At 46.3% G+C, this 18,664-nt stretch overlaps 1 protein-coding gene across 2 annotated transcripts; it reads left to right on the top strand.

The window, feature by feature from the left end:
- Positions 1 to 1,282: 1,282 nt before the first annotated feature.
- On the top strand, positions 1,283 to 17,685 carry LOC140282080 (uncharacterized). Of its 2 annotated transcripts, XM_072376633.1 has the most exons (22): positions 1,283 to 1,394; positions 3,553 to 5,719; positions 6,607 to 6,668; positions 6,947 to 6,985; positions 7,130 to 7,450; positions 7,620 to 7,906; positions 8,188 to 8,405; positions 8,517 to 8,651; positions 9,322 to 9,420; positions 9,529 to 9,590; positions 9,761 to 10,965; positions 11,150 to 11,266; positions 11,367 to 11,401; positions 11,499 to 11,903; positions 12,056 to 12,118; positions 12,303 to 15,656; positions 15,758 to 15,863; positions 16,102 to 16,215; positions 16,298 to 16,525; positions 16,695 to 16,811; positions 16,893 to 17,014; positions 17,104 to 17,685. In XM_072376633.1, exons 2-22 carry the CDS (start codon positions 3,710 to 3,712, stop codon positions 17,173 to 17,175), a joined length of 9,171 nt encoding a protein of 3,056 aa, XP_072232734.1. In that variant the 5' UTR covers positions 1,283 to 1,394; positions 3,553 to 3,709; the 3' UTR covers positions 17,176 to 17,685. The 2 variants fall into 2 exon arrangements, with proteins under 2 accessions (XP_072232734.1, XP_072232733.1); XM_072376632.1 differs by having other exon boundaries at positions 1,283 to 5,719; positions 9,761 to 10,950.
- Positions 17,686 to 18,664: the final 979 nt, after the last annotated feature.

Below are 18,664 nucleotides of genomic sequence, written 5' to 3' on the forward strand. Positions count from 1 at the left end.
CACTAAGCACCCTGTCGTGAGAAAAATGGAAACAAAATCATCTGGTCATTACCAGGTTTTAAAATGAGATAAACACAACCACAAATGAACAACACGTGATATATTATATATCATAATTTGTTTACAAAAAACTAAGCCAAAAGGCAGAAGCTGTGTGTCAAAAACTAATTAGATCCCATGATTCTGTGAGTTCATCTGAGATTGGCATCTGAGTTCATCTTTGGCAGCAAAAACTTGAAGTAACTGTTTTCTGTATGATGTTACTAAACTCTCATGTCGGTGTGAAGAAATTTGAGCTCACTCTTCTTTGCAACGCTTCAGTTAATCAAGGTTTGTTTTACAGCCATTCTGTTGTAGATTTGCTGCTGTGCTCTGAATCATTGTTCTGCTGCATGACCCAGCCAACTTTTAGCTGTCAAACAGATGGTCTCACATTTGACTGCAAGGTGCCTGGATTATGTAACTGTAAAACAAGCTCAAATCACAACCCCTCCACCACCGCACTTGACAGTTGGTATGAGATATTTAGGGTCATTGTCCTTTTTCATGATCCAATTTTATCCACAGTGCCATTGTTGGACAGATGGCCTCACATTTTACTCCAGAATACTTTGGCATACAGAGTAGAGGTTTTTGAGATTTTCTCAGATAATACTTTGCATACCTGATATGTGCTGTTGTGTTATTTTAAGAAGGAAACTTTCTCCTGGCAACCCTTCCAAACAAGACATAACCTTAGCTTAAACTTGCTGGGACATCCACTCCTGGGAAGATTGACAACTGTCTGGACTGCTTTCCACTTCTGAATAATCTTTCTAACTGTAGAATGGCGGACTCCAAATTGCTTGGAAATATTTGTGTAATCCCTCCCAGATTGATGGGGAGCAACCATTGCTCCTCTGTAAACATTGTTGATGTCTTTCCTCCTTAGCACTGTGTCAACACACACCTGAATAGTCTAGACCAGCAAACTGACAAAACTTTTCACACACTGGTTCTGACGTTTGGTTTAGTTTTAGTTCAATTAATAATGATGCAGAGGAAAATGTAACGTGTTGTTCTTCATCTGAGGTTGTATCTACCTATAGTTAAGACTTGGGTAGGGCCAGGTGGTTTTCTATTATGCCTCGATACATAAAACCTTTGTATTGAAAGATGGAGTATTTTTCACGCCACTGAATGTAAACGGATGCCTAATTCTCTTTCAAAGTCCGTGCTTTAACTCTGAAGGCACCAAAACCGGAAGTCTTTCACTTTGGCATCCCAGTTCCGTTTCCTGTTGACTCTATTGCTAGTCACCGAAATGCTAACATTCAGGAGACTAAAATAATGCTTTCATCAACCGGAGTCATATGAGTTCATCAGGACCCGAGGACACCCACGAATAACAAGTGGTATGTAACACAAATTCGTTATAAAGATGTCAAACCAAGGACTTTGATTCGAAGTCGGGGTTCTCTGTGTTTGTTAACTTGTGACCGTGTTAATGGAAAAAGGCCTCGGAGAAGCAAACGTTTGACGGACGTGATGCGTTGTTTTTTTGATTTTTTATTATTTTTAACATATATGACGTTGATATTGAAAAATGTTTGCTAACACTGAGGAAATGCATTCAGCTGTTAGTGTAATAAGATACCAGTGTCTAAACCGTGTCACAATACCCATAGTAAACGGTTTGTGAAATACAGCTCGCTTTGCATTTAAATACTAAAAACTATTTGATATTGTACATACGGGGATTTTTGTTGCCGTAGATACTTAATTCCTCAGCGCAAAAGGGGTAATATAGCCCCTGATACGTAACACGATAAAACGTCATCAAGCCCGGTTCTCGACTCCCTGCCCCGCCCCTGAGGTGTTTGCGTCTCAGTGACGGCATCCGGCTACGGTGTGGACTCCTCATCCCCATCCATGACAGGAAGCAGCATGCACGGGATACTCCTCTCTTCCGCTGTCCCCTTGAGTGTCCAGCTCCACGCTGCCGTTGATGCCAGCTCTCCCGACCAGCTTGTCCACCGGTGTGTCTTCTCAGTATTGCCTGCCCAGCCAGGCCCCGCACACAAAAAGATCAGGCCACCACAGACTGCGACTGGATTGAACACGAGAAAATATTCACCCACACAAGCAGCATTTTTCATGTTTTGTGCTCGTTTGTTGTTGTCATTTGTGTGCCAAAGCGAAATGTCCCAAACGGTCAATTTCAGCTGTCTGGTATGTATCATAATACATCCAACAACGTATGTGGGAAGAACCGTGTAATATAACTGTTCTTTTATTTGATATAGTTTAAAGGATGGTCACAAATCAAACAAATGAGTAATTCCAAGTGGTGTTGATCCCTTTTTACTCAAGGCCAATTATGAGCGTATTTATTTTGGCCACGATTGAAATCATGATTATTTGACATGATTACCCATGGATGTTTCTTCCTGTATTTATTAAACTTAAAAGAAGCAAATTTGTCATTAGCGTTATCTTTTTTTCTGAACAAAATGTGGAAAGAATAAAGTTGTTTTTGAGCTTGAAGCTCCCTCCAGCTGCACCCACGTCCATACAGCAAAGTCGACAAGTGGTGGCCGAGGCTACAAGAGGCCCCGCTGATGGAGGACCGGCTCCTGTGGTGACCTGCTCAGACTCCATGACTCCATGGCTCAATGGCAGTGGCAGGACTCAGAGTGAGCTGACAAGCAGCCTGGAGGGGAGACTCGTGACCATCCAGAGACAAAGAAGAGCACATCTCAATTCTTCATGACAATCACCCATGGAAACCTTGTTTGGACTGTGTCATCCACCTTGATTAAACACATGGGGGGTCGAGGTGACAGGCAGTTAACAAAATGAGACATACTTGCTTCACCGTGTTAAACCGTTGTTTAAAACCAGTGTATTTAAAATTTTGCCTTAGCGGCATCATTTGTCAGTTGATTCTTTGGCCCACTGCTACTTCTACCTCTACCTCTTCTACCTCTACTGCTACTATGTGTTTACAACTACTCCGACAAGTGTCCTCTGTCTGTTTATGATGGATGGAGGGTGAAGTACCATCAAAGAAGATGCCAAAACACTGCAGAAATGTTTTTAACAGAATTCCAAGGGTTTTACAACCCTTAAACTAATTCTAACAGAACTTCATATTCACTTGTATCATTAGAGGAATAAACTCTCAGAGAAGTAATCTTAATCTGAGGGAATGTTGCAGCCTGAACAGGACCTTCTTGTTGGCCGCGCACTTTGTTTTCAGTGGTTATATATATGTTCTATTTGCTATGCCCAGTAAATAAATTAATTTCTCTGAATATACCTTCTTAACTTCTATGACATTGTTTTGTCTTTTTGTCACTCCTTTGATGTTTTTACCTCTGTTCTTTCTTGCTAGCGAAGACCTGGAATTTGTATTGATGGAATGTGTAGCTGAGAGGCGATCTCAGTGGGCAAATTGAGAGGGACCTTCCAATTGATGGATTTCTTACCTCCAAAAAGTCCAGTCCCACTCAATAACCCCTTTTCTTTGTTGTTGTTTTTTTTTGTTTTTTTGTTTTTTTTAATTTTCAGCTTTTCTTTGCTATCGGAGCATTGCAATTCTTCTCCTGTTCCGGGGCCTCTAACGAGTCCCCTCCTCGGAGGGCTTCCAGGGAACTCGCTGCTGATTCAAGGACATGCAGCATCTTTGCAGCTTGCTCAGCTGAAAGCCCAGCTCGCATTGACGCAGATGAACAATGTTCTCGCTGTTGGTGGCCGAGCTGCAACCTTGACAGCAAACTCCAGCACACCTGTTCCGCACGTACCCACAACACCACCTTCACCAACTGCTGTGGCCATCAACCTCCTGAACGTCCTGAAGATCGCCAACACCATGTCCCATCCCCTGTATAACCCCTATGTCCCGGGCAAACAGAGTTCCTCGCAAGGTCAATATGGACATTCCAGTGGACCAGCAGAGAGAGACCCTCGTAAGGCAACGCCTCACCTTGGACCTGGTTCCGGCTTTAGCTCTCCTGCAGCTTCTTCTGTGGCTCTTGGGAACACCGGGGATAAAATACCATCACTTCTAACTCTGCCAACAACATACAGACCTGAAAGAAGTAGGGCCACAGTGGATGCTGACATCGAGAGGTCTGTAGACTTGCATATTAGCAGAGCCAGGGAGGAAGTGAGGCATCAGCCTGTAGGCCAGGGCACTCGCTTTGCCGGCTCTCAAAGAGAAGAGTTTCCTTCCTCCAGCACAGGAATGACCCCCTATTTGACATCCTCAGCCTCTCAAGGACACAGACATTCTGACGTTGAAGGCAATGCGTCCTTGGACTGGTTGCCAATCTACAAAAAATCCTCTGAAGATCATTCTTCAAAAATGTATCCATCTGCTTCATCTGGCTACGTAAGCAGTGGTGACGGTAGGTTTAAGGCCTCCAGTGAAGGACAACGCGATATGCTGTCCATTCCAGGTTTAGGTGACTTTGATGATCCGATGCAAGACAAATCTGCACCCCCTAAAGAGTCCGGGCGCCCCAAGTACACATCAGAATCGGCCTCCAACATCCTTCTACACTTTGGACTTGAAAAGGAAGACTTGGAACATCTCATTTCATACCCAGAAGACCAAATAACCCCTGATAACCTGCCTTTTATCTTGAGGCAAATCCGCATTCAGAAGGCAAAGAGAGTTGCAACTGCGGGCCACTCAGTCCCCTATTCTAAACCTCAAACCACCACAAGTGTGAGTGAGATGGACAGATTGAGTACCACCATGGTGACGGGGATGAACCCAGATGAGATGTCATCAGCTATTCTCAAACCAAGTCAAGTGATTGACTATGGTCATACTGGAAAATACACCGCAGGGGTAGGAAATGAGATGGGAAGGACTATTGGCAGTACAGCTAACAGTGGGGGGAGTAGTGGTATATTGATGATGAACACTTTCAGTAGCAGCGGCCACAGTAGAGAAACACTGCAAAGAAGTACAAAAGAGATGAAAAGCGGTACCTCAATTCCCTCACATGACCAGATGAGTTCTGTCACCAGTTTTGGCTCAATGAGAAGCCCTATGGTTCCTCCAAGCAGTGATCCAGCTAAAAGAATGCAGACTCAAATCAACCAGACTTCCCAGCCATCAATCTTTACCAATTTCTCTATACTAAAGAAAGATACGGACAAATCTCTTCCTTTAAAACCACCACAGCCAGATCACCAGTTGACCTCAAACACCCAACCACCGTGTACTCTGTTCCGTGGTGTTCATCCAGGCCGCCCCGGCCTGGTTCTTATTGGCAGCAATGACGGCAGTTGCAGCAATACTAAGACTAAAAGTCAAGGACAAGCGCCTAACGTTGCTGAGCAGATACAAAAGCAGCAGACGCAACAGCAGATGAAAAAACCGCCCCCGACGCAGCAGAGTCGACAGCAGCAAGTGCAGCAAGTCCAGCACCACCTGAAGCAGCCGTTGCAGCTAAGAAATTTACCACCTGCAAAGCTGGTCCCTCTGCCGCCCGTCATCCCTGGGATCGCCGGTGTTCCTCCAGCTCCACCGCAGCCAATCTCCAGCCAGAAGGACTACTCCCCGCGTACACCGCTGACATCTTCCAACAAGGAGGTACCGACAAATGTGACCATTTCCAAGCACATGCCAACGCCAGCGATGCTGGAGGACTATGCTGCGGCCTCCCCAAGAGTATTTCCTCATGTCTGTTTGCTTTGTAACTGGGAATGTACCAATATGAAGGTGAGTGGAAAGACAGCACTTTGTTTACCTGTTTGACATATTGTAAAATATCATACGTTTTATTTGATTTAACATATTTTTTTTAATAGTTTTTATTTTAGAAGGCTCTCGCGAGGCCTGGTTTATTTTTGGGAAATTCTGCTTTTATTGGATCAGTATTGAGCACTGGGTTACGGTAGCGAAACATTTTGTATTTCAGTGGTGGGAAGCGATTGTAAAAACCCAGGGTCCCAAACGTTAATGTGACCCAAAGTGAATATGGTTACCAGAATGGTGTGAGACCCGTTACAGGTGTTTTATTTGTAATTAAAGGTTGAAATATGTGGCCTACGGGTAATTCGACCGTAAAGACTTGAAGCTAATTTTTCAAGCAGTCCCCGAAAGTGGAAACGATGGACTCGGTGAACTTGACGAGGAAGAACGTGGAAGTGCGTCGGTAGATGATGGAAGATGCCTGTTTTTCAGTCAGATTTTTTTTTACTTTTTTAAATCGTCGCTATCGGGGTTAAGAGAAACGCATCTTGTGACCTGGAAGAGTTTTATACCCAACAAGTAATCCCTTTTTGTAACACCGACTGAATTATTTATTTATTTTTTTTAGATTGCTCCAATCCCCATTTTTATTGTGTTTTTGTTTGGCGCAACGAAAAATCCAACAGAACACAAGCAACTATCGTACTCAAGCAGCTGCAAAAACACAGTCGAGCCGAAGAAAGTTGTTTTCCGCTCCACTTTTACAGTTTGGTTTGATGAAAGGAAAACTAAGTATTTCTCACCCTTGGGTGATGAGCGGCTGGTTGTATAAGCACAATCTAAACTGGTGGGTGGACGTCATGGAGCATCTCGCTTGACCGTTCTTTTTTTTTTTTATTCTTTATTACCACTAGGATTGGGTCACCCACCAGAATTCCGGCCTTCACCTTGAGAACTGCAGATGTCTCCGCACACGGTGGGTGAGACTTTTCGTTCTTTTGAAAGTGTGACGCGGATGTATTTCAGTGTTTAAAGGTAGTAGTTGTTCCAGTACCCAACAAGCCAGGATTCTTCTTCCTTGAACGTGCATTTTTTCTTTAGAACTCGTTGAGAAGACTTAATAGATTCTTTAGGAATTCGAGGTACCTCCTGTGTTGTTGTTTCTGTCTTAATGCAGAAATGACTTTGTCAAAAACCGCTGTAGTATTTTTAATTGGTATGTTTCGATTGTTTTTTTTCTTTCCCCCTCCACAGATACCCAGAGTGGGATGGTGAGATTCGTCCGTTGCAGAGGTAAATGTTATATTTTGTCTTCAGAGAAATGACCCCAGCAGATGGATCACACTGGCAGCTATAGGCCGGGCCCCCATTGTGAGCTTTGCCAGTTTTCCTTTCCTCTCATTCAACTCTGCTTTTCTTGGTCACTGCTGTTTTTAGCGCGCCGGGTAAAGATGTCAAGCCCCCGCCCTCAGCTTCTGCGCAGACTCCCCAGATTCGTCACCAGACGACCAGACACAAGAGCGCTTCCCTCCTGCAAGGCCCACACGGCCAGCGTGGGTCGGAGGACAGGAGGGAGAAGCGAAGCAGCCGCTCTCGCTCGCGCAGTCCACGCTACCACTGTGGCTCGGAGGGGAGAAGAGAGAAACGAAGCAGCCGCTCTCGCTCACGTAGTCCACGCCACGGCTACGCCTCAGAAGGTAGAAGAGAGAGACGCAGTAGTAGATCGTGGTCGCCACATACCTCAAGACACACTCGCAGGTCTGTGAAAACTGAGGATTGAGGAATAACATGTATTAATTAACCAGTGAATTAGTTATCTGTGCATTAACATCATCTATTTTATCTCTTTGAGTGTCTAATTGTTGTGAAATTATTCCAATTCTCCATTTGAAATGATCTTGAATGAATTGGTCAATATTTCCTTTAGGTCCCGGCCTCGTTCTTTGTCTCCAGGGTATGACCCAACTGCCTCTTCTCATCATAGATCGCGTTCCAAGAGTCACGAGAGACAACCCTCCCCCAGGAGGAGAGATGAGAAGCGTTCCTCGCTGCCGAGGAGCCGCGAGCGCCGCTCGCCACCGAGGAGAGGTGACGACATATGGCAGACGCCGCCGAGAAGCCACGAGAGGCGGCCGTCCACCGAGAGGTCACTGCCTCAACGGAGGAGGTCGAACAGCGCAGAGAGACTGGCTAAGAGGCTGCTGGAAACATCAGGTTTGACTAATGGCCAATGTTTGACGGCTTCAGATATTTAAGAGTAGAAGTGGTAGATCTACACAGTAGTTACGCCCACAGGTGATGACAGGTGATATGTTCACATTATGTTCAAAATACTGCTGTGAAAGATCAAATAAGCCAGTGTCGACGCAGAACCTTTGGATTTTATTTCTTAAAAAAATGCCAAAAAAAGACCAAATTGTGTTCAGTAAGTCTTTGTATATTTTTACTTCTTGAGAAGCTCAACGAGACAATCTTCCTCTTCTTTGTCCCTTTAGCTGCCCAGTCTCTGTCGAAACAGCCTAACCTCGAGGCCATGGTTAAAACTCTGGCTCCTGCGTTACTGGCAGAGCTAGCTAAGATGAAATCGTCAACGGCGCCCTCTGCCGCCTCATCTTTATCCTCTAACGTGGCCAAGAAGGCCGGGACCGCAAAGACGGTTAAAGCGAAGCCCAGCTTTCCAAGGCCCGCGACGAGCTCCACCGCTAAGTCCAATGTGGGTGTTCGCTAAATGTGGCAACACTTTTAAACATGTTTTCCCTCCTAACCCTTTCCTAACCGACTCTTTTAATGTTTGCATGTTTTTTTTTTCTTCCCGTTTGCTCAGCTGGTCAAATCCTCACCTCCAACCATGGTGAGGCTTAAAGGCATTTTCAGCTCTCTCTCTCACAACGACGTGATTTCCGCTGTGGGCAATTTTGGAAAAACCAAATCAGTGGTGTTGTTCAGGTCCAAGCAAGAGGTACGTATGGCGAGAGAATGTGGTATACGCCTTCAGGCTGGTGACTATTTTCCGTGCGTGTAGAAGGAATGGAGGGATGTTTGGTTAACATGTGAGGAGCGTCTCGTTTTATTGCCGTTAAAAAAGAAAGAGAAGAGCGGCCATATTGAATGAGTAATTCTGAAACCTGAGCCCTTGTAGACACTCGATGGGTGAATGAGTCACTTAACCGCCTCCGTCTGGACGCATTTCTCAGCTGCTATCCGCCTCCCCAGAACGTCACCCACCTTCTTTACGGTAGAAGCTTGGCTGTCGGGAGGGATGCAACATTTGAATAGTCTTTTTGCACTGAAAACTCTCATTTGGAAGGATTTGAAACGTTGTTTTCCCAACAAAACGCACAAAACGAAACAAATTTTTAGATCAAATGGGGATTAACTACAGAGTCGCACGATCTGTGCGCTGTGGGTTAAAATCATGTCAATTTTGAGCTCTCTGCAACATCAAGAGCTTGTGTTACGTTCTGTTTTCATTGATTTATTTTTCAAATGATTTGATTGCTTTCTGGACCGATCAGGTTTTGATTCAGGATTGTTTTGTATCTTTTATTTGTTCATTTCTAAAACGCACGGTGTTGAGCTTTTAACTACTGATCCGCAGCTGTGTGTGTTTTTAATTTGTGCACGTGCAGGCAGTCGTGTGCTTTGAGAGACTGGAAGACGCCGAGAAACTGAGGGACAAGGCGTTCTTTAACTTGAAAGGACTGAAGATCACTGTTGTCAGAGAGAAGGTATTGCATGCTAAATATGTGATAATATATAGTGAAATGTGCATTTTTGCCGCGATGTGGTCGCGCTGTTTCCGATCAAATTGGTTCAAAACAGCTTTTCCTTTGCAGGATGCTGTCTCAAAGAAGCCTCAACCGACTTCTTCGAAGGAGCAGAAGAAGCCTCCACAGCAGTGAGTACACGTTTCACACTTTGGTGGAGATGTTATCTTGTTTTTCGATACGCTGAGAGTCCATTCTATGTCTTTGTTGTGGGGAAAAAAAGGCACTTGCGTCAAAGAAAAGGAAAAAAGAATACAATTTCTTTGTTAAAAGAGTTAAAAGAGACTTCACTCCTTTACAGGAAGTCCACAAACTCCGGTGTCTCCGCGGCCCAAACCAGCAAAGCCACTTCCACTGGAAAATCCAGAGCGCCTTCATCTTCAACTTCTGCAACCAAGAAGAACACAACGGGGAAAGTTGAGACGAAAGCAAGAGTCTCGGTCTCCAAAGCGAAACCTGCCTCGACCAAACCGACGGTGAGAGCTGACAGTGTAGCCGGCCGAGGTGGTGGGAAGTCTGGTGAAGTGACAAAAGAAGCTTCAGAGCTCTCAGGAGCTAAAGAGTTAAAGATTCCACAAAAGAAGCAGAAAACTGGGGACTCTAAGCCAACAACAGCACCTGAAAGTCCTAAAGGCAGCGCTAAAAAACCTGAGGTGGCACCTAAAGAAAAAGCTGATCAACCTTCAAATGGGAGTGTTTGTGAACCACTTAAAGACAAAGGAACCAGAGCTTCCAAAGCGGAAACCAGACAGGAGCATAAGACCGAGGCAAAGGATTCGACTGCAGCCAAAGCCGTGAAAGAGAAAGTGGCGGAAAAGACCGAGGCAAAGGTGAAACAAGAGCCGCTGGGCTCGAAGGTTTCGGAAAATCAGCCGGATGCCGCAGAGAAATTCCAGCCCAAAATTGTGGAAATAAAGACTGAAGGATCTGCGCCGGTGCCCGGAGACGCAGGCGAGGCTGTTGAGCCGGAAGACGAGAAACTCTCCGATGTGAAGCAACAGGCAGAATCTGCCCCAGCTGATGTTGAGACAGAGGAAGTTAAAGACGACAAACGGCTGGAGCGTGGGGAAACGGGAGCGGCAGAGCCCATGGAGGTTGAGAGTTCTGCTGAGGCCAAAGAGCCAAAGCTGGCAGATGCAGAGGCCTTACCAGATAAACCCAGCGATAGTCATCCATCAACCAGTGCTCCACCTGCTGATTCACCGAGAATACAACAAGCAAGTGCTCCTGAGAGCGAAGAGGAAAAGACTTTACCAGCTAAAGTCCGTGATAGTCCTGCTCCAACCTGCACAGTCCAGACGGCACCATCGGAACCTTCTGCCGATCCACCTCGGTCAAGTGGGGCTGTGCCACATCCGGAATCCTCTTCACAAGAGCCGGAGACCAAGACCAAACATCAAAATCAACTGCAGGCTGCAGGAAGTTCAGCTGAAGCTGCTCTGAAGGAAAAGCAGAACGTGGAAGGGCAGGAGACCAAAACAAAGCAAAAAGGTAACCAGACCGACAGTTTTTGTGTGCGACTGCCAGGTCTCATTCAAACGATGGCAGACATGTTCAGCTGTTGTCCGATTAACCCTGTTTAGACCTCAGAGCTTACATAAGACGTAACAAAAAAAATGTTTCAATGAAAGCGTTTGATTTGAAAGGCTTCGAAAATACATCTGTCCATCGAATTTTTCCTCCTCTGAAGATCCTGCGACTGCCGCGAAGACCCAGCAGGATCCATTGAAAGCTGACAGCGGCGTTTCAGCCGCGTCGCCTGACACCCCCCCAACGGAGAAGACGGAAAAGCAACACGATAAAAGCAGTAAGAAGGGCATGAAATCTTTACTGAGATTGTCAAACTCTCTCTGTGGGATCGTAATTCCTTTAACGTCTTTCACTCTTTTTGAAAATCCCCTTAACAGGCTGTGTGCAGGTGGAAACCAGCAAGTCATTAAAAGTAAGTTCAGTCAAACCACTGAAACCCATTTAAAGCCGGGCTTAGGGTCTTTTGTGCCTTGAAGCAATCCAATCGCATCTTGCCTTTCTGTTCGCAGCCTTCTCCCTCTGAACCTTCTGGAAATGGCCAGCAGCCTACTCCACAAAGCACCGCCTCTGCTACACCGGCGACGTCTGCCGGATCCATCTTCCCCGGAGCTGTCGCCGCGGAGGCTAACAAAGTCGCAAAGAGGGTTGAGAAACCAGGAGCCGAAGTGACCGCGCGCCCAGCAAAGGCAACTGAGGGGGGAGAAAGAGGGCGGGAGGAGGGATCGGCGGCAGCTTCCGTCACCCCTGCTGACACCCTCCCTGCCGCCAGCTCCGCGCCGTCATCCGGGATCCCTGACGGGTCTGGGGGAAAAGAAATTCCTCACATGGACGCGGACATTTTCAGGGCAATCACCACAGCGTTGCGCGAGCACAGGCTCACTCAGAGGAGCGCGACAACGAGCCAGGACAAAGAGGTGATGTGCCACTCTAAATGTCTTATTATTCTGTAAGCGCACTGCTTAAGAAGGCTGTGTTTCAGCCGGGTTTCATCCTCTTTGTGCCCGATCTGTACGGTCGCTGATGTTTGTTAAAGTTGACAAGCTGAATCTTCCCTTTCTTTTTTTAGGACACTAGCAAAAGCAACAAAGGCCCCGTAATCGTAAAGGATGAGAGCACGCCACAGGAGGAGGTAAACCTTTTTCTTTTGCCTCTTTTTCTTATCTTTCCATTCACATGTGCTTTATTTTTAGTATTTGTCTACAGAAAATTTGAATTTTTTTTATCAGTTCTTCATTAAAACAGCCGTCAATGAAAGATTTTTGTAATTAATAGGTCAACAGAGTTTTAGCTGACATGTTTCCCCCCCCCATCAGGCTCTGGATGTTCAAGAAGAACCCTTTGACGAAGAAACTTTCAACTTTGAAGACTTTGTCACTGTTGATGAAATTAGTGAAGACATAGAAGACGCAGCTGTCGACGACAGCTCCTCTTCCCATAAGCAGGCCTCCGGTGACAAAAAGGGGAGGCAAGGTTCGGATGCATCATCTTCTGCCAAAAAGACGTCAAAGAGGTCCTCGAAAGACTCCAAGAGCTCATCTGCTTCCGCGTCCAAGTCCTCTAGTTCGAGCTCCGTGTCACCAAAAAAGCAAAAAGACTCCTCTGAATCCACCAAATCCCACACGAGACCCTCTTCCTCTGCCAGTGTCAGCAAGACCTCCTCCTCCTCTTCTTCTTCACAGTCGGCTGAAACTTCCGTTTCCTCCGGTCTGAAAGCTCAGCCGAGGAAGGGGAGGTCACATGCTCCATCTGCAGGTCGAAGCACCCGTTCTTCAGCAGCAGCTGTCAAGATGTCGACAGAGACCAGTCACAAGGTGGAAGCTAAACCCACTGTGACTGCAGTGACTAAGTCTGACCACCAGGGGTCAGCAGAGAGCAGTGCTGCGAAAAATGTTGAGTCAGAGATTAAAATAGAAACCTCATCAGAGATGGATCCACCTGCACAGAGACGGGAGTTCGAGTTAACCAACCAAACCCAAAGTCTGAAGTCTGATTCTAAGGATGAAACACCCAAAGAAGTGAAGACGAGCAAAGACAAAGGAAGGAAAAAGGATGATGACAGAAAACAGACTGAAGAGGAGGGAGATGATTGTGACAGTTACCGAATCCTTGATTCACTTGATGATGAAGCTGAAGAAGAGAAGCAGGACGGCAGCACTGAAACCCAGACATCTGGACCTGAGCCAGGCCAGAGATCACATGAGAAGGACCATCAGGTCAGTGCTGAGGAGGAAGGGAAGTCCTGCTTCGAGCAGTGCATTAAAATGGAGACGGATGCTCCTAACCAAGTGCAAAACAGCAGCACGAAAGACCAAGAAGCTACAGTTCAAGGGGACAGCGATCTGATCAAAGATGAAAGCTCCACAGTAAAGCAGGTGTCTGAGGGAGTGATGACATCAGCAGTCAACAGTTCAGATATGTCATCAGTTGCATCTTTAACAAATCAAGTGATGGATAAAGACACAAACCAGATTCCACAAACCAGGGGAGAAGGAGAAGTGCTTTCACAGGAATTCTGTAAAACCACGACAGATGATAAACTAATCTCTCAGGACAAAAACCAGTCTCTTGAAGACCGAGACAATAAAGACACTTTGAAAGCTTTCACTGAACAAGAGGCCTTTGAGACAGTGGATTCAGTTGATGATCAGACTGTTGCAGAAGGTGACAGTCGGAAACCTGAAACTCCCGGTGGTCAGATCTCTGAAGGAAACATTGAACCCACAGAAGAAGAAGAAGACGCATACCAGGTAATAGATTCTGTGGAGGATCAGCCAACAGCTACAGAGACTGAGTCAGAGGCTGACGGCAGGGGAGACGGAACAAAGAAAGACAATGTGACGGCTGAAAGAGACGATAGACCAAACAGGAGAGGCAGTCTGAGGACCAGAACATGTAAAAGTGAAGAGAAGGAGAAATCTCCAAAGAAACCAGACAGGACAGCTGAAAAAAATAAGACTCCAACAAAGGACAGCACAACAGGAAAAGACAAACAGGTTGTCGAGGACACTGAGGAGATGGTCTATGAGGTGGTGGACTCTGTTGAAGATGAATCTGTTCAAGAGACCTCAACCACAGAAAAGGCCGGTAGAAGAAGATCTACCAGAGGAATCAAAGACCATAAAACACCAACAACGATTCACAAGGAGGTGCCTGAAAGACCTGCCGGAGAAGAGGAAACTGAGTTCAAAATTTTAGACTCTGTGGAGGACGAAGCTGCCTCTGACGAACCGGCAGTCACAACAAGATCTACCAGAGCCAGAAGAGAAAAGGCAAAGAAAGATGCTGAGAATGAGAACTCACATAAAGAGAAGACCCCGACAGGAAGGAGGAGCAAACCTGCCAGAGATTCAGGGGATCGAAACAAAGAGAAAGCTGCAGAGACGGAAGCCAAAACTCCTCCTGAAGAAAACCCGCAAACAAAGAAAAGTGAATCTGCTGTAGGAGACGCAGCTGAGGAGGAGGCCACTTATGAGATATTAGATGCTGTGGAGGAAGACGCTGCTGGGGAGGATCGTCCCGCAGCACCAGAAAAACCAAGGCGGGGAAGACCAAAGAAAGACGTTAAAACAGCGAGGAAACAGCCTGCTGCTGTGAAGAAGGAAGACTCGTCCAGCAGGAGGGCCGATGAAGAAGAAGCAGAATATCAAATTCTGGACTCTGTTGAAGATGAGCCAGTTGATGATGGGGCTCCAATAGACCAGAGGAAGAATGTGAGCCAGTTATCCATCTCTAAAGATGATGACAAAACAAAGGGAGCAAGTTCACTCATAAATGAGGAGGACGAGGAGGAGCCTGTGTATCACATTGTAGATTCTCTGGAAGATGATCAGGTTCAGGAGGAGCTGATGGCCACACAAGTCTCCAGCACAAAGAGGGAAGAAAGAGGTGAAGCAGTACTTGAAATTACAACAAATGACGAGGCTGCTGCTAAAGAAGAAGACTCGATAACAAGCGACTCCACAGCTGTGGAAGTGTCCAAGAAAGAAGTCGAGGAGGAGAAGAGTGGACTTCAGTTAGCTGATGATGTAGAGAAGGTTGGTGCTGACCCATCTGCTGCAGAAGGCTCTGGTACCGGGGAGGAGGACAGGGCACCAAAAACAGATGTTAAGAAAGAGGACAGTCCAGCAACTGGATCCAGATGTGACGATAAGACACAAGAGAAGAAACAAAAATTACCAAAGAGAAATGAGATGGTGGCCGCAGAGAACGCTCTGGTGAACCTGGATGAAGTCAGCGAGGAGGAAGATGATTACCCTGACGATACAGCGGAGGAAGAGGAACTGAAGAAAAAGCAAGCCGCTGCTAAAGAGCGAAAGGAGGGGAGGAGGAGCAGGGAGAGGGGAGAAATGAAGAGGGAGCAAAGGACTCAGAGCAGCAGCAGCGGTGGGGTAAGGGCGAGGAAGGCAAAGGAAAGGGATTTGGAAAAGGTGGAGGTGGACACCCAGGAGTTGGTGACTCTGGATGAGGTGGGAGAAGATGAAGCTGCAGAGGAGGGAGTGACCGAGGGTCGAGGGTGGGACAGGGAGCTACAGGAGGGAGAGCTGCAGGAACTCGTCACTCTGGATGAGATTGTCGAAGAGGGGGAGGAGGGAAAGGAAGAGCAAAGAACGCCGGAGAGCCTCCCAGTCCGACGAGAGGGCCAGTCAGCGGACTTCTCAAAGCCAGAGGTCAGGTCGACATTAACAAACCTGCAGGTTTTTTTTAAAATATTATTATTTCAGTGAAAAGTTTTACCCTGATGCTAAACCTCTCGTGTGTCCGCTTATAGAATCAGGCAACTTTAGCGGAAGCAGGCGGCGATGAGGACAAAAAAGCCGAGGAAGCCGAGAAAACCACGATGTCTGCTAAACGCAAACATGGCGACGACGATACAGGTCTTTATCGCTCTGTCTTTTATGAATTTCAGCATACTTTAGCTGCTTTATTTGCACTGTTGCCCAAAGTTTACTTTAAGATCTTAAAGTTCTGAGAGCAACAGTGGTAAATCTACAGTCTGAGGGGTTTAACCGCTCAGCCTGGTTAAAAAATGGTTAAAAAGTCATCGAGTTAGGTCTCAAATCATTCTAATGAGCTGGGATAGGGGCTGAAACTGTCTTCAATGTGTTGTTTTAGAAGACAGCGAGAACTTTGTGACAGTGGACGAGGTGGGAAAGAGTGAGGAGGAACAGGAAGTGGCAACGGCCAGGCCAAAAGGCAGGCCAAAGAAGAGGAGCAGGCAGACTCCCGGTAACACAAACGCACCGGCTGTGCTACAGTGGCACCTGTATGAGAACAACACGACACTCACTCAGTCTGTGTTTTCCCACAGTGAGAAAGTACACCAGGGGGAACACGGTGAGCCAAGAAGACGAGGAAAAGGAGCCGGCGCCTGCTGCTTCCCTGGATTCCTCCTCTGCGCCGGACAAAGACGCATCTGCTCTGTCAAACGATGTCCAGCTGGAGGTCCGGAGGAAAGAGGTGGGAGATAACCAGACACTGGAAGGAGGTGTGGAGGGACAGCGAGGGAAGGAAGGACGTAACAGAGCTGACGTTAAAGGTACCACAAGCCGTATTCTGTTAAGACAAAGAAAATGCATCTGCGAATGCTTTAAAGCGGCTCAGATTGCAAGCGCGACACACGCTGTTGTTTCGTGGTGTTGTGCAGAGGGTGTGCTGGGTAGTCTGTCAAGCTCAAATGATTGAGCTCTCTCTCTCTTCCTCTTCAGTGACTGATAAACGGAGACGGGAGCTCGCCGGACCCGAAGCAAAGCGCTCTCGTTCTCTGTCTCCTTGTGTCGCAGCAGACTTCAAACTGCCGCTTTTCAACCCCAAAAGTCCTCTCGGTGAGAGAAACGCCCGACGTAAAAAAAAAAGCAAAATCAGACTTGAGATTGTGACATCCGTTTGTCTCTTTCCCCGTTCAGGTCAGGAGTTCGTGGTCCCGAAATCTGGATTCTTCTGTAATCTCTGCTCTGTTTTCTACTTGACTGAGAGCGCCGCTAAGGAAACCCACTGCAGCAGCCAGACGCACTACAACAACCTGCTGGTAGGCACAAAGGTGTTCTTAAGGCTCATCCCAAAGATAAAACATGCTTGGCCTCACGTCTTTTTCCTCCCCCCTTTGTGTCTTGATAGAAACATTACCAGAATCTCCAGCAGAATACTGCAGCGTCGACACGTGCCTCTCAGAGCTCCGTCTCCGACTGATCTGCAGGTGGAGGAAAGTCTCCGTCCTCGGCACTCAGACGTTGATATGTCAGTGTGTTTGACGATGTGTTTACTGAGCCACGATGGGCTCGGTAAGCTTAGATTGTAAATCGCTTTCTCATACCCTTTTTTATTAATGTAAATTGCAATTGCATCTCCATTAATACTTCAGCATGCATGCTCTGTCCGGTTCAAACTCCCCACCACTCTACGGTTTTAGTTCCTGCACCATTTTAGTTTTGAACTGTGTTCTGCTCTGGACTGAAGTGGACAACAGTGGCACCGGACCTGGTGAATAAATCTTGATATCTGAAGAAGACGAATGTCACTCTACTGTCATTAATGTAAATTGCAGATTAATTTAGAGATGTGATATCATATAAGGTACCTGGCAAATGTTATGTGTTGTATCTGTTGAACTGTCCATAGAAATGGAGGCCATGTTTAGGTCCTCTCTCTTTGTTCTGGTAGGGCATTGGCTGCCTTTTAACATGGGTCCAATATCTGGAATTGTTTGTCTGCATTCATTGTGTTTCTTTAAAAATGCCAATTAAACCTGAGCGTGTTATGTGTTCTCTGACTTAAGTGGAATCGATCCGTTTTTACATTTGGCTTCATGTTGTGAAAGAAGATTTTCTGTCAAAGAAAAGGCAAGTCAAAAGAGGAAAGATGCCCCGTTGATGGTGGCTGAATGAATCACTTGTTGCAGTTTCAAGACAAACTGTCACTGCTGATAAAGGAAAGGTGGTATTTCAACGGGGACACGGGGTTCTATGTACATCCACTGGGTAATGGCCACTAAAGGCAGTCCCACACTTCATGATACAAAAAAAAAAAAAAGCAGAGTTTTTGCAGTTTCAGTAAACCTTCAGCACAGATCTGAGCACCAGCATTACCGTTATTACGTGCTTCTGGTTGAACAAAGGTATCGGTCACATACAATTGGTTGGCATTTGCTAAGCCTGTCAGCTTATCGGTTCAGGAAACTGGTCGATCTGATCTGATCTAAATTGCTGAACTTCAGCACCGTTAGACCAGTTTGACAACACCACAACAACCCCACACTAGATGCATCCATTCCTTGCTACTCGGCCCTTCTCTCACCCTACATGTGGCAGGTGGATGGATGCTCATGCTATGTTGAATAGCTATTTTAAGGTAATATGTTAAATGTATTCAAGAATTTCTTTTCAGAAGTTTGATCACTGGGTGGGTACATTCTCACAGTTTGGGAAGTTCCGAATGTGGCATTACTTGAGATGGAAACTGATGGGACTTCTTCCTCGTTGTTCATGCCTTAGATTCCTTCTTGGATTTTCTTGATAATGTTCCGGTAAAATCTGGTAACCTACTTCTCGACACGAATGACAACTGCTTCTCTGACTGCTTCAGCGACAACTACAACCACACACACACACACACACACACACACACACACACCATCCTATCTAATACGACGACAAAGCCCCTCTCGCAACAACCGCTCCAC

This window comes from Leuresthes tenuis, unplaced genomic scaffold (genome assembly GCF_036924035.1).
Source record: "Leuresthes tenuis unplaced genomic scaffold, fLeuTen1.0.hap1 SCAF_22, whole genome shotgun sequence".
In the NCBI taxonomy this organism is placed as follows: Eukaryota; Metazoa; Chordata; class Actinopteri; order Atheriniformes; family Atherinopsidae; genus Leuresthes; species Leuresthes tenuis.